Here is a 15,972-nt window from a genome sequence, read left to right on the forward strand (position 1 = left end):
GCTACACTCCCAGACCTATTTTTCTATTTTTATTTGGAAACAGGGTCTCTTAAGCCAGCGAGGGCCTTCGAACCTGAGCAATCCTCCTGTCTCCGCCTCCCAAGTGCGGGGATTACAAGCGTGAGCCACTAAGCCCAGTTCTCTTTAGTTTTTAATGTAGGACATTGCTTTCTATCTGTAAAACCTCTGTCACCTGTGTTACTATTCTCTCTGCTCCTTCTCAAACTTTTCATGTGAGCTTTTCTTCCTCTGCCCATTTCTAAATACCAACGTATACTAGATTTGTCTTGCCTGTTTTCTAATTCTGTTCTCTCTTAACCAGTTTATATCAGTAACCTCAAATCAAGTGTGTGTGTTTTACTGGGGATTCTGCCCAGGCATTCTGCCACTGAACTATATCCCCAGCCCCTTTAATTTTGAGCCAGCCTTGCTAAATTACCTATCCTGGCCTCAAACTTGTAATCCTCCTGCCTCAGTCTCCCAAAGTTGCTGATATTAAAAGCATGTGCCACAGAGCCGGGCATCGTCATGGCGCATGCTTGTAATCCTAGCACTTGGGAGGATGAGTCAGGAGGATCACATAGGTTTGAAGCCAGCCTCAGCTACTTTGTGAGGCTCTCAGCAACTTAGTGAGACCCTGTTTCCAAATAAAATATAAAAATGGGTCTGGGAGTATAGTCCAAAGGTAGAAAGTCCCTGGGTTCTACCCCCAGTACCAAAAAAAAAAAAAAAAAGTATGTGCCACAGCGCCTGGCTTAAATACAGGTATTTAATATCAAATTTATAGCTCCACTTCAGATCCCTTTCCTGCAGTTACAGGCTTTGCTTGCCTTCTCACTTTCTACCTTCTTTTCCAAGAGAGAGAGAGAGAAAGAGAGAGAGGGAGAGGGAGGAGGGGAGGGAAGGGAGGGGGAGGGGGGAGGGAGGGAGAGAATGAATGAGAATGTGTGTGTTGTGTGTGTGCGCGCGCGCGCGCATCCGCTTTTACTGGGGATTGAACCCAGAGGCATTCTACCTCTTGAGGTACACTCCCAGCCCTATTTGTCTCACTAAGTTGATAGAGTGTCAGTACTTGCTGAGGTTGATCTTGATCTTGAACCTTCAATCCTCCTGTCTAAGGATTACAAGCATGTTCCACCACACCTGGCTTATCCAGTCTTTAAAGCCAAAAGTTACTCTGTGCTATTCTTCCATTAGTTTCTGTATCTATTTATGTAATGTAACCCTATTGATTCCTTCTTTTTTTTTTTTTTTTTTTTTTTTTTTGGTGGTACTGGGGTTCCTGGAAGCCCTCCTTCCTCCGGGCTACACTCCCAGACCTATTTTATATTTTTGAAACAGGGTCTCTTACGCCAGCGTGGCCGGCTTCGAACCTGCGCGATCCTCCTGTCTTCGCCTCCCAAGCGCGGGGATTACAAGCGTGCGCCACCACGCCCGGCTTATTGATTCCTTCTAATATACCAAAATAAAAGGACTGAGACCACCCCTTCCTTCTCACAGGCACTTCCTTGGTTCTGGACCCTGCCACGTTTATATTTCTACAATAAGGACTTTCCTTGTCACCTTTTTTTCCTATGTATTATCTAGTCTTTCTAAAAGGTGTCTACATTTTTCTTTAAATTAATGATTATTTATAGCTAGCAGAATTTATTTTTGTATATTTGTAGTATACTAAGCAGTTTGTGTTGGCCCTATGTGTCTTTTGTTGGTGGGGAGATACTGAGGATTGAACCTAGGAACATTATAACTGAGATATAACCCCAGACCTACTTTATTTTTTATTTTGGAACAGGGTCTCAGTTGCTGAGAGCCTTGCTAAGTTGCTGAGGCTAGTCTCAAACCTGTGATCCTCCTGTCTCTGACTCCCAAATATTGGGAATACAGGCATGAGTCACCACACCTGGCCCTATGTGTCTTTCCAAACATGTGTCCTGTAGCTTTTCTAGCTATCCTAATGAACTCTAGTTCCAATGGATTTTCTGTTCTCTGAGGTAGTGTTTGCAGTTCCTTCAATCTGAAATGCCTTCCTCTAATGTTTCTTCTCTGACCTAATCTTGCTTCATATTTCAAAACTTAATACTAATGTCATCTCCAGGAAAATTTTGTGGTTTCACTTCTTATCTTGATTTGGGTACCCCTTTCCTAGATCACCAATGAGTATACTTTGAATAGAAGGCATTGTGTTTTTGTTGTTGTTTTGTGTGTGTGTGGTGCTGGAAATTGAACCCAGGGGCATTCTACCTTTGTGTTACACCCAGCCATATCCTATTTTAAAATAAGGTCTCACAAAGTTGCTGAGGGGTCTTATTCAGTTTGCTAATACTGGCCTGGAACTTGTGATCCTTCTATGTCAGCCTCCCATGTACTGGAATTACAGGTATGCACCACCATGCCCAGTTGCTGGTCTTTTTTGTTTTGTTTTGTTTTGTTTTGTTTTTGCAGTGCCAGGGATGTAACCCAGAGCTTCCTGTATGCTACACATGTGCTCTACCATTGAGCTGCATCCTTAGCCCATTATGGTGATTTTGGTCTTTAGGTTTTGCAGTACAAGGGCTTAAACCCAAGGTCTGTGCTTATTAGGCACATACTGTACTACTAAGTTACACTGCCAGCTTATTTCGTTTTTAGCTGGCTAAAATCACACTCTTAACTCCTTTAGAATGGGGTCTGTATCTGAGTCATGGTTTCTTCCTGGGTTTATAAGTACCCTTCAGAGACCACATACATAGAAACTAACTACAAATAATTCTTTTTTTTTTTTAATGGAGCATTTGTATTGACCAGGCTGATCTTGAACTCAGTGATCCTCCTGCCTCAGCCTCCTGAGTACCAGTAGGACTATCAGTAAGCACCACCATGTCTAACTCTGATCTTGTCTTTTAAGTTGTGATACTTTGATTCTTCTAGATGTTAATACCAGAGGATAAGTTTTAATTTTAGTTTGATAACAAATTAATCTTTGTTGTAGCAAACATAGTATGTTTTGTTTTGTTTTGTTTTGGTAGTGAAGAATTGAACCCAGAAACATTCTTCCTCTGAGCTAGAACCCAGAACCCTTTGATTTTTTTTATCTTGAAACAGGGTCTCACTAAATTGCTGAACCTGGCCTTGAACTTCTCCTCCTGTCTCAGCCTCCAAAGTACTGATATTACCTTAGGTTTTGCTTTTTTTTTTGCCATTTATTTATTTATTTATTATTATTATTTTTTTTTTTGGTGGTACTGGGGTTCCTGGAAGCCCTTCTACCTCCGGGCTAAACTCCCACGGGCTACACTCCCAGACCTAGTTTTTAACTTTATGTGGAAACAGGGTCTCTTAAACCAGCGAGGCTGGCTCTGAACCAGCGCGATCCTCCTGTCTCTGCCTCCCAAGCGCGGAGATTACAAGCGTGCGCCACCACGCCCAGCAGGTTTTGCTTTTTTTGAGGTGTTTATCTGTCTTTCTTTTCTTTCTTTTTTTTTTTTTTTTAATGTGGTACTGGGGATGGAATACTTTCTACCTCTGAGCTATACCCCCGGCCCTATTTTTTATTCTTCATTTTGAAACGGGGTCTCACTGATTTACAAAGGGCCTCACTAAGTAGCTGAGGCTGTCCTTTAACTGTGATCCTCCTATCTCAGCCTCCCAAATGCTGGGATTACAAGCATGCACCACCACACCCAATTTTGTTGTTGTTGTTGTGTGTGTGTGTGTGTGTGTGTGTGTGTGTGTGTGGTACTGGGGTTCCCGGAAGCCCTTCTACCTCCGGGCTACACTCCCAGACCTATTTTATACTTTTTAATATTTATTTATTTATTTATTTGGTGGTACTGGGGTTCCTGGAAGACCTTCTACCTCTGGGCTACACTCCCAGACCTATTTTTTTATTTGGAAACGGTCTCTTAAGCCAGTGCGGCTGGCTCCAAACCAGCGCGATCCTCCTCTCTCCACCTCCCAAGCGTGGCCCAGCCACTTTTTTATATTTAGAAGCAGGGTCTCTTAAGCCAGCACTGCTGGCTTTGAACCTGCGCAATCCTCCTGTCTCCACTTCCCAAGCCCAGGGATTACATGCATGCTCCACCACACCCGGCCTTGTTGTTGTTTTTCTTGGAAACTAAAATTTTTTTTTCATTCTACCTCTGAGCTATACCTCCATCCAACACTGTTTCATTATTTATTTATTTATCTTGCAGTACTGGGGATAGAACCCAGGGGCATTCTACGTCTGAGCTACACCCCTAGTCCTATTTTTTATTCTTTATTTTGAAACAGGGTTTCACTAACTTGCTCAGGGCACACGTAGCTGAGACTGGCCATGAACCTGCCATCTACCTCTCTCAGCCTCCCAAGTACTGGTTTTACAAGCATGTACCACCACACCTGGCATATTTTTTTTATTTTGAGACAGGATATAACTAGGTTGCTGAGGCTGGCTTCAAGCCTGCCATTCTCCTGTCTAAGCCTTCCAAGTACTGGGATTACAGGTGTACCACCACACCTAGTTTGATAACTATAACTATAAACAGATTAAGGGCTGGGCATGGTGGTACACACTTGTAATCCCAGCATTTGCTTGTAATCCCAGCATTTGGGAGCAAAAAAAAAAAAAAAAGAGAGAGAAAGAGAGATTAAGTCTTTTCTTTTTTTGTGGGGGTGTTTATTTGTGGTGATGCTGGAGATTGAATTCAGGGGCATTCTGCTTCAGAGTTAAACACCCAACCCTATTTTTTTTTCTTTCTTTCTTTCTTTTGAAACAGATCTCCCTAAGTTACTGAGAATATCACTAAGTTTCTCAGGCTGGCCACGATCCTGCAGTCCTCCTGCCTCAGCCTCCCAAGTACTAGGATGCCACCACACTTGGCTGTCTTTTCATTTTATTATCTTTAATTGCCTAATAAAATGACTGACTGGCCCTCATTAGATGCTCAAAAGTTTCTGTCATGCCAAGTATGGTAGCACACATCTGTAATCCCAGTATATAGGAGGCTGACAAAAGAGGATCACAGGTTTGAAGCCAGCCTCAACAACATGGCAAGGTACTTAACAATTTGGCAAGACCCTGTTTCAAAATACAAAAAGGTCTGGCATACAGTTCAGAGGTATCATGCCCCTGGGCTCAATTGCTAGTGCCAGAAAAGTTTTGTGTCTTAATGAGTATTTGGGACAACTTAATAGATGATGTTAATTAGCAGTCAAATCCTGGTAATCACCATTAACAATATTAGGTATGCAATATTAATATCCCCTTCAAAAGGATTTGACCTGAGCTGGGTATGGTGGTGGCATACTCTTGTAATCCTAGTACTTGTGAGGCTAAGACCAGGAGGATCACAGGGTTGGAGGCCATCCTCAGCCACTTAGGCCCTCTGCAACTTAGAGAGACCCAGGCATGGTAGCTAACACTTGTATCCCAGCATTTGGGAGGCTGAGACAAAAGGATTGTGGTTTGCAGACAGCCTCAGCTAATACTTAGTGAGGCTCTCTACAACTCATTGAGACCCTGTTTCCAAATAAAGAATAAAAAATAGGGCTGGGGGTATAGCTCAGAGGTAGTATGCCCCTGGGTTCCATCCCCAGTACCACAAAAAAAAAAAAAAAAAAGGCTGGGGATATAGCTTGGAGGTAGAACTTCCTTGAGTTCAATCCCCAGTATCTCCCCCACACACAATGATGCTCTCCATAAAGTTAAATTATTTTGTGCATCTTGTTCCTAACAGATCATTTATTGGCACCATGAACTGGAATAAAGGTGGTCCTGGCACTAAGCGGGGATTTGGCTTCGGAGGTTTTGCCATCAGTGCTGGGAAGAAGGAGGAACCCAAACTCCCACAACAGTCCCACAGTGCCTTTGGGGCAACTAGTTCTTCCTCTGGATTCGGAAAGTCAGCTCCACCTCAACTTCCTTCTTTCTACAAAATTGGATCTAAACGGGCCAATTTTGATGAAGAAAATGCGTAAGTGATAATCGTTGGTACTTAGCAAAGGTTAGGCTTTGAGTTATTTATTTCATCAGCAGAAATTGAGGCAAAGGACTTTGTTTTCCAAATAATGACTTCTTAAATTGGTTATCTCACAGAATTGCATTGTTCCTACTAAGATAGTCAAGCTTATTTATTTGTAAGGAGTATAACACACCTTTACTCATTTTCATAAATCATTGTTCTTGGCTGGCATTCTAGCAGGCAGTTACATAATGCATTGTTGCAGGATTTAATATCTATGAAGTTTAAATACAGATAAAAGGGGTGTATATAATTCATGTGGGTGTGGGTGGTCTTTGATGCCATGTAAATTATTTTGTATTGATAAGCTATTAAAAACTGGTACAAACAGTTTAACATTTGGGTCTTCAAAATTATATTGTAGCCTGGCCACAGTGACTACTTGGAAGGCTGAGATAGAAGGATTGCAAGTTGGTGACCAGCCTCAGCTACTTAGGCTCTCCGCAACCTAGTTTCAAAATAAAGAATAAAAAGTAGGACTGGAAGTATAGTTCAGAGGTAGAATGCCGCTGGTTTCAATCTCCTGCACAAAATATAGAGAAAGAAAGAAACATCTTACAGTGATAGAAAATTTATTCAGATTTCTCCACAGGAAACATTTACCAATTACAATTTTTACTTTGCTTAACTAATAAGGTGGCTTTTTTTTGGGGGGGGGTGGGGGGGTCTGGGGATGGAGCCCAGTGGAATTTGACCTCCAAGCTACACCCCCTGCCCTATTTTTTATTCTTTGTTTTGAAACCGGGTCTCACTGAGTTGCAGAGGTCTCACTAAGTAGCTGAGGCTGCCTGCGAACCACGATCCTCTGGTCTCAGCATCCCGAATGCCGAGATTACAAGCCTAGATTACAAGCGTGCGCCACCACGCCCAGCCATAAAATGGCTATTTAAAATCTGGGATTGAAGCCGGGCGTGGTGGCTCACGTTTATAATCCCAGCATTTGGGAGGCTGAGACCTGAGCTCCTCCGCAATTTATTGAGACTCTATTTCAAAAATAAAGAACAAGCCGGGCGTGGTGGCTCACGCTTACAATCCCAGCACTCGGGAGGCTGAGACCTGGAGGATCACGGTTCGTGGACAGCCTCAGCTATTTAGTGAGGCCCTCTGCAACTCAGTGAGACCTGGTTTCAAAATAAAGAATAAAAAATAGGGCAAGGGGTGTATCTTGGAGGTCAAATGCCCCTGGGTTCCATCCCCAGACCCGCAAAAAAAAAAAAAACAGGTAGGAGGTGTGGCTCGGAGGTCAAATGCCACTGGGTTCCATCCCCAGGCACACAAAAATAAATTAATTAATTAAATAAAATCTGGGATTGAGTTCCAATTTCTGTAGATAATTTCTCTTGGTTGAATATAAAGAAATATTGCAATTATTTCTAACCTGGTTGTAACACTGCTTTATTTTTATTTTGTGGGTTTTTTGTTTTGCAGTACTGGGGATTAAACACAGGGTTTCACACATGCTAGGTACACTGTCTAAGTTGCATCCCAGTGCGTGTGTGTGTGTGTGTGTGTGCTTGAACTGAGGGGCATTCTGCCTCTGAACTACACCCCCAGCCCCGTCCTTTTTTTTTTTTTTTTTTCCCAGTACTGGGGGTGGAACCCAGAGGCATTCTACCTCCAAGCTACACCCCGGCCCTGTTTTTTATTCTTTATTTTGAAACAGGATCTCACTGAGTTGCAAAGGGCCTAAGTAGTAGCTGAGGCTGGCCTCAAACCGTGATCCTTCCTGTCTCAGCCTCACAAATGCTGGGATTACAAATGTGCACCACTATACCTGCCTGGCCCCAGTCCTATTTTATTCGGGTTTTTTTTGTTTTTTGTTTTTTGTTTTTTTTGTACTGGGGATTGAATCTAGAGGCATTATATCTCCAAGCTATGTCCCCAGCCCCATTTTTTTATTTATTTGGAAACAGAATCTCACTAGGATTCTGAGAGCCTTGCTTCATTGCCAAGGCTGGCTTTGAACCTGCGATCCTCTGTCTCAGCCTCCTAAGTACCTCCCCCACTTATTTTGTTTTGTAACAAGGTCTCACTAAGTTGTAGAGGGCTTCTCTAAATTGCTGAGGCTATGATCCTCCTGCCCAAGTAACTGGAGTTATAAGCATGTGCTACCACATCCACTCTATTTTATTTTTTATTTTGGAACATATCTTGCTCTGAGTGTCATGATGTCCTTGAACCTGCAGTCCTCCTGTGAGTCTCCTGACTCATCATGGGCTATAATTTTGTGTGTGTGTATGTGTTTGTGTGTTGTTGCTGTTTTAAACTGGGGATTTAACCAGGGGCATTTTATCTCTGAGCTACATCTCAAGTCGTACTTTTATTCTTTATTTTGAAACAGGGTCTCAGTAAGTTGTGGAGGCCCTCACTAAGCTGAGGCTGTCATGATCCTCCTGTCTCAGCCTCCCAAGTACTGGGATTACTGGTGTGTGTCACCATATCTGGGGCTTTGACCATTACCTTTTTTTAAATAAGTAGAATTATACTCTAAAATAATGATAAACAATATAATACAGTAAATAATAAACCTTTATCACTACCAAGTTTCACATAACTATACATAGTTGTATGTGTCATACTTATTATACTATTCTGAACATAGTAGGGGTTTTTTTGTGTGTGTGTGTGGGGGGGGTCTGGGGGTGGAACCCAGGGGCATTCAACCTTCGAGCTACACCCCCTGCCCTATTTTTTTATTTTTTATTTTGAAACCGGGTCTCACTGAGTTGCAGAGGGCCTCATTAAGTAGCTGAGGCTGTCTGCGAACCATGATCCTCCAGTCTCAGCCTCCCGAATGCTGGGATTACAAGTGTGTGCCACCACGCTCACATAGTAGGTTTTTTTTATACCACATCACCACAGACACATGAGTAATGTATTATGCTACAGTGTCATTATGCTACAGTGCTATTAGATGATGGAAAATTTCAACTCATAATTTATGGGACCACCATCAACTCTTTGATATCTGTCATTGACCCAAATGTTATAAAATGCATAACTATATTAATACAAGTATTATTAATATGTTAATGCATATTTATATATATATATATATATATACATACACATGTGTATAGCTTCACAGTTGTTACAGCTTTCAACATAATTTCTATGAAGACTTAGTTCTTTAAATTTTTAAGTAGCAGGGACTTAAACTAATATTTGGCTATATTACTGTTTGTTAAAATATTGAGGTAAGGTCTGAACAATGTTCTGTTTTACTTTATAGTTTATCAAGAGCCATATTGACTTTTTTTCTGCAGTATTTTGTAGAAAAAGTGATGTCCCCTTTGAACATTTAAGTAGAGTGGTAAATGATTATAGATTTAATGATTATTTTTAACTCTAGAAATTTTCTGTTGGTCCTCAAAATAGCCCAGAACTTCTGAAGAAAGTCTTATGAAAATGTCTTTAATTTTTTAAAAATTAGAGAATAAACTAAGTTTTCAATTTTTTTTTTTTTTTTTTTTTTGGTGGTACTGGGGTTCCTGGAAGCCCTTCTACCTCCGGGCTACACTCCCAGACCTATTTTAACATTTTTATTTTGAAACAGGGTCTCCTAAGCCAGCGCGCGCGGCTGGCTTCGAACCTGCGCGATCCTCCTGTCTCTGCCTCCCAAGCTCGGGGATTACAAGCGTGCGCCACCACGCCTGGCTGGTTTTCAATATTTCTTACAAAAGTTTTATTTTCCCATAGCATATAACACTTTAATATTTTCTACTTCTTTTCTAACAATAAAATACTGAGTGTGTACTGAAAAATCTTGCCTTTGAATAAAATTGGGAATGAGGTGTTTTTTTTTTTGTTTGTTTTTGTTTTTGTTTTTTTTTGGCGGGTCTGAGAATGGAACTTAGGAGCATTCGACCTTTGAGCTACACCCCCTGCCCTATTTTTTATTCTTTATTTTGAAACAGGGTCTCACTAAGTTGCAGAGGGTCTCACTAAGCAGCTGAGGCTGTCCGCGAACTGCTATCCTCAGGTCTCAGCCTCCCGAATGCTGGGATTACAAGCGTGCACCACCATGCCCGGCTGGGAATGTGATTTGAACAGACATTGTTAAAATAGAGAATCTGAGGTGGGTGCAGTGGCACACACCTGTTATCCCAGTACTTGGGAGGCTGAGACAAGAGGACCATAGGTTCAAAACTGGTCTCTGCTAATTTAGCAAGGCTCTCAGCAACTTAGCAAGATCCTGTTTCCAAATAAACATTTAATAGGGCTGAATGAAGCCCTGGTTCAGAGGTAAAATGTCCTTGGGTTCAATCCAGTAACACACACACACACACACACACACACACACACACACACACAGAGAGAGAGAGAGAGAAAAAATAGAAATGTAGAATCGGCTGTAACTGTTTTCTTGCAATATTAGAAGTTTTGCATGTAGCCAGAGTCTTGGGGATGTTTAGCCAGAGCCTTGAAGTTTTCTAATGTGTATAGGAACAATCTCTTATTAGTAAGATAGGGTTATAATATTCCAACAATTAAGAAATATGTTTAGGGGTCCTTGTTCTAGATACAGTTTCTGCTGGGGAGTCAGAGTCTTTTCTTTTCTCCTCCTGGAACAACGTGGTGTAGACTAAAGCAGACAGTGTCTCAGGCACCTGCAGAAAAGTGGTATTTTCTTGAGCCCCAGGAAGGTCTTTGGTTCCTCTTCCTCTGCCACTAATTCTTCACCAATTTCGTCAAGGAAAGCTGAGAATAAGTATGCAGGAGGGAATCCAGTTTTTGTATGCCCAACTCCCAAGTGGTTAAAAGGAATTAGAGAATTCTTTAGGCTATCCCATAAAGATACTGATAAAGAGAATCAGATTTCAGAAGAGGCAGGAAGCAGTGGTTTAGGAAAAGCAAAGAGAAGAGTATGTCCTTTGCAACCTGACACAAATGATGAAAAACAACAGAACTTTCTTATTCATTTTTTTCCCCCCTTTGGTGGTGGTGGTACTGGGGGTGGAACTCCGAGGCTATCTTACTCAGAGGCTTTCTTCCTCTGGGCTATACTCCCAGACCTAGTTTATACTTTGGAAACAGGGTCTCACTAAGTTGCTGAGATCCTCACTCACTAAGTAACTAAGGCTGGCTTCAAACCTTGCATTCCTCCAGTCTCAGCCTCCCAACCCCGGGGATTACAAGAGCCCTGCGCCACCACGCCTGGCTCTTATTCATCTTTGAATAATGTCTCCTGTTTACTATAGGATTCTAGGATATAAATTTACATAAATGTGTTTATTCAATCAACTTTGTTGAATAGGCATTTAATTTAAAAAATGAGGCTAAAATGTAGTTGTTCAAAACCAAGTAATTATGAAGTTGGAGAATTTGTAAACTTATGGTTATCTAGCTTGATACAATGTAAGCTGGGCGTAGTGGTGCAGTTTTGTAATCCCAGCATTCGGCAGTCTGATGCCAAAGGATCAGTTTGTGGACAGCCTTAGCTACTTAGTGAGACCTTGTTTCAAAATAAAGAATACAGCATAGGGCAGGGGTATAGTTCTGGAGTTGAATGCCCCTGGGTTCCATCCCCAACCGGCAAAAAAAAAAAAAAAAAAAAAAAAAAAATATATATATATATATATATATATATATATATAATGTAATATAGTACGCAGTTTCATTTACCTGTTATTAACCTGGTTCTTGCTAAAAATCAAATCATCACACAATATTCTAAATTACTAATGTGCTGTATTTGGGATTTGCTTAGATTTTATACTGATGTCTTTTTTTGTTTGTTTTTGTAGTGCTGGGGATGGAACCCAGAGGCATTCTACCTCCAAGCTACATGTACCTCAGCCCTATTTTTCTTTTTATTGGCATTTACTTACTGGAATGGTGCCATACCTTTATTTGCTTTAAAAAAAAAAAAAACTGAGAAGCCGGGCGTGGTGGCGCACACTTGTAATCCCCGCGCTTGGGAGGCAGAGACAGGAGGATCGCGCAGGTTCGAAGTCAGCCGTGTGCGCTGGCTTAGGAGACCCTGTTTCCAAATAAAAATGTAAAAATAGGTCTGGGAGTGTAGCCCAGAGGTAGAAGGGCTTCCAGGAACCCCAGTACCACCAAAAAAAAAAAAAAAAAAAAAAAAAAAAAAAAAAAACCTGAGAAAGCCGGGCGTGGTAGCACACGCTTGTAATCCTAGCATTTGGGAGGCTGAGATTGGAGGATTACGGTTGGTGGACAACCTCAGCTATTTAGTGAGGCCCTTTGCAACTCAGTGAGACCCAGTTTCAAAATAAAGAATAAAAAATCGGGCTGGGAGTGTAGCTCAGAGGTAAAATGCCCCTGGTTTCCATCCCCAGTACTGCAAAAAAAAGAGAGTTTTGCACATTGAAAAATTCAGAATTAATTTTAATCTGTACTTTTTCAGAAAAGAGAATAAATATGTAATGTGGAAATGTTAAGGACAATTTGGTATTAAGGGTTTAAAAGGTTGCTAACCAAAACAACAACAAAAAGTTAGAATCCGGGGCTCACCAAGTGCTGTGTGCATGATTTACATTATAATGTGAGACTAAAACGCACCAATGAAAGCATACTTAAAAAAGAATAAAAAAAAAAAAAGGCTTTATGCACATTAAAAGGGAAGAATTGCCAGGGGTGATGGCACACGCTTGTAAACCTGTTTGTGATCCTGTTTCCAATTTTTTTTGGGGGGTGGAACCCAGAGGCTTTCTACCTCTGCGCTATACTCCCAGACCTTTTTTTATATTTTATTTGGAAACAGGGTCTCACTAAGTTGCTGAGAACCTCACTAAGTAGCTGAGGCTGGCTTCGAACCTGTGCGATCCTCCTGTCTCAGCCTCCCAAGCGCGGGGATTACAAGCATGAGCCACCACGCCCGGCTTGTTTCCAAAATTAAAAAAAAAAAAACAAAAACCATAAAATAGGTCTGGGAGTGTAGCCCAGAGGTAGAAGGTTTTCCAGGAACCCCAGTTCCACCAAAAATAAAAGGGGGGGGGGATTTCCCTTGATTTAGTATGTATTGATTTAGACACACATTTGATTTAGTATGATAAAATACTACCCTTTGGTCATATGCTTATTTATTTATTTGGTGGTAGTAGGGGTGGAACCCAGAGGCTTTATACCTCCGGGCTATACTCCCAGACTTATTTATACTTTATCTGGAAACAGGGTCTCACTAAGTTGCTGGGAGCCTCACTAAGTAGCTGAGGCTGGCTTCGAACCTGTGCAATCCTGTCTCAGCCTCCCAAGTTCAGGGATTACAAGCGTGCGCCAACATACCTGGCTGGGCCTGTGCTTTTAACGATATAAATCAAGGAAACATGATAGGCAAATCATGCCACAAATCAATTGTCTGGAGGGTTAGAGCTTCCAGTACATTTCTCAGTATATCCAGTGGTAAATTGAAGAAGTGGGTATAATGCTACTTGTTAACTGATATTCTTGCTTTCTTACCATACTTTTGGCTTATGAACAGGCTGTTAGTGTTCTAAATTAACCATGTTTAAACAGGCATATTTTTCTGATATTTTAAATAAATGAATACTTTTTTCACAACAAAATAAATACGTATCTATACCATAAGAAAAGTTTCTGTTAAATGGTAGATTTTCTGGCCCAGACTAAAATATTCACGTTACCAATCTGTATTTTAATTTTCAGGTATTTTGAAGATGAGGAAGAAGACTCTAGCAATGTTGATTTACCTTACATTCCTGCGGAAAACTCACCTACCCGCCAACAATTTCATTCCAAGCAAGCAGATTCTGACAGCGATGATGATCCCTTGGAGGCATTCATGGCTGAAGTGGAGGCAAGTATTAATTCTTTGTCTCATTAAAGTATGTAGTAGCCGGGCTTAGTGGCACACGCTTGTAATCCCCGTGCTTAGGAGACTGAGACAGGAGGATCACACAGGTTCAAAGCTACTTAGGAGGATCTTAGGAGGATCTACTTAAGAGAATCGCACAGCCTCAGCTACTTAGTGAGGTTCTCAGCAACTTAGACCCTCTTTCCAAATTAAAAAAAAATATAAAATAGGTCTGGAAGTATAGCCCGGAGGTAGAAAGCCTCTGGGTTCCACCCCTAGTACCACCAAAAAAAAAAAAGTATATAGCAATTAGCAAGAAGTGGTAGCACGTGACTATTATCAACTATTTCCAACTAGACTATTCTATTCTAGTGGCTGAAAAGGGTGACAGATTCAAAGCCAGCCTGGGCATTTAATTTTATTTTTTATTTTAATTTTTTGTAGCACTGGAGTTGAACCCAGGGAAAGTCTACCTCAAAAGCTACACCTCAGCTCTATTTTGTTGTTATTTTGAATTGGTCTTGCTAAGTTGTTGAGTGTCTAACTACTTGCTGAAGCTCTCCTTGAACCTGCAATCTTCCTGTCTCCGCCTCCCAAATACTGGAATTGTGCATCACCACGCCCAACAGTCTGAGCAATTAGAGCTGAGACCAGGTGTGGTGGAACACTCTTGTTAGCTCTCTATTTGGAAGGCAGAACCAGGAGAATCACAGGTTCAAGGCCAGCTTCAGCAGCTTAGCAAGACCCCATTTCAAAATAAAAACTAGGTTTGGGGTATGTCTCAGAAGTAGAACAGCCTGGAGTTTTATCCTCAGTACCAAAAAAGAGAGACAGACAGACAGACAGACAGACAGACAGACATGGTGGGGAATATGGGTATAGCTCACTCTTAGAGTGCCCTGGGATCAGTCCCCAGTACCACCAAGAAAAAAAGAATTTTTAGGTTTGATTTTGTTTTGTTTTTAAGAATTTTGTTCTCTACTTTGTCTTGACTGTTTCAAAACAAAATAAATAAAAAGAGCAGGGCATGGTAGCGCACACCTGTGATCCCAGTACTTGGGAGGCTGAAATGGGATTATAGGTTTGAGACCAGCCTTAGCAATTTAGTGAGACTGTTTCAAAGTAAAAATAATAAAATAGGGCTGGGAGTGTAACTTAGAGGTACACTGCCTCTGCATTCAGCCTCCTGTATCAAAAAGTAAATAAAAATAAAAAGTTTTGGGATGTAGCTCAGAGGTAGTATGCCCCCGAGTTCTATTCCCAGTATCACAAAAAATAATAAATAATAAGTCCCGGACATAAAATTCATCTGTCAGTATTTCTGTATAAGAAATTTCTTAAACATAACTGTTTTAATCATCTTGTACTACAACAAAATCATTAAATATCCACCTGACTGATTTTCTTCAGTTCCTAAAATATAGAAGTCATTTTGCAATACTCTGATTTACTATCCTCCCCCCAATAGTAAGGATTGAACCCAGGTCTTAGCATATGCTAGGTAAGCTCCCTACCACTGAGCTATACCTCTATCCCTTTTTATTTTATTTTAGGATAGGATATCACTACATTTCCCAGACCAGACCTGGATTCTACATGTAACTGCCCAAGCCTCCCCAGTAGCTGGGATTATAGGTGTGCATCACCATATCTGGCTTAATATACTATCTTTACTCTTTATGCATTTCTTAGTTACCTTTTCCATTTACAAAATTTAACTTCTCTGTGCATAATTCATGTCTTTAGTCCCAAGCTTTGTTCTCTTTGGTTTTGGCCCTGGTTTTTAGGAAGCCTACTTATCATTTTTACATGAGTGTGTCCCAACAGAACCTTAAGCCCAAATCATCATCTTTCTTCCTTAGGTCATTCTCTTGTCTTCTTTTATTGGCATCAGTAGTCACACAGTTTGTCACCTTGGCTTAAAACTTTGCATTATATAATATCTTTGCCTCTTATTTAGCAGGTTATCAAGCTTATTCTTGACTTTATTTAATCTTTAGAATAAGCATGGGAGCATGGGTCTTTAAAAAATGTATATATAAATATAAAAACTGGGCTCTAAGATAATTCACTCTGTCCCCTACTCCCACCCCAGTACTGGAGATTGAACCCTGGACAACTCTACCTCTACCACTGAGCTTTTTTCTTTTCTTTTTTCTTTTTTAATGGTGCAGGGAATTGAATTCAAAGGCATTCTATCTCCAAGCTACACCC

At 41.0% G+C, this 15,972-nt stretch overlaps 2 protein-coding genes across 2 annotated transcripts in view; both read left to right on the plus strand.

Annotated features, from left to right (window-relative positions):
• Positions 1–15,972, plus strand: part of DDX42 (DEAD-box helicase 42) — a gene marked incomplete at its 3' end in the record, with an annotated part of 53,921 nt that overhangs the window by 8,076 nt on the left and 29,873 nt on the right. The window contains exons 2-3 of the mRNA XM_080714102.1: positions 5,697–5,933; positions 13,611–13,761. Of these exons, the coding sequence (XP_080570228.1) occupies positions 5,713–5,933; positions 13,611–13,761 (372 nt within the window). The 5' untranslated portion in view covers positions 5,697–5,712. The remainder of the gene's footprint in view (positions 1–5,696; positions 5,934–13,610; positions 13,762–15,972) is intronic.
• On the plus strand, positions 8,862–11,190 carry LOC308275006 (PCNA-associated factor-like; the record flags this gene model as incomplete). The annotated part of the gene is given in 4 exon segments (XM_080713017.1): positions 8,862–8,996; positions 10,566–10,611; positions 10,614–10,919; positions 11,183–11,190. Coding segments are annotated over 4 exon segments (495 nt in total).

The sequence above is a fragment of the Muscardinus avellanarius genome, assembly GCF_963383645.1.
Source record: "Muscardinus avellanarius genome assembly, chromosome: 16".
Taxonomy (NCBI): Eukaryota; Metazoa; Chordata; class Mammalia; order Rodentia; family Gliridae; genus Muscardinus; species Muscardinus avellanarius.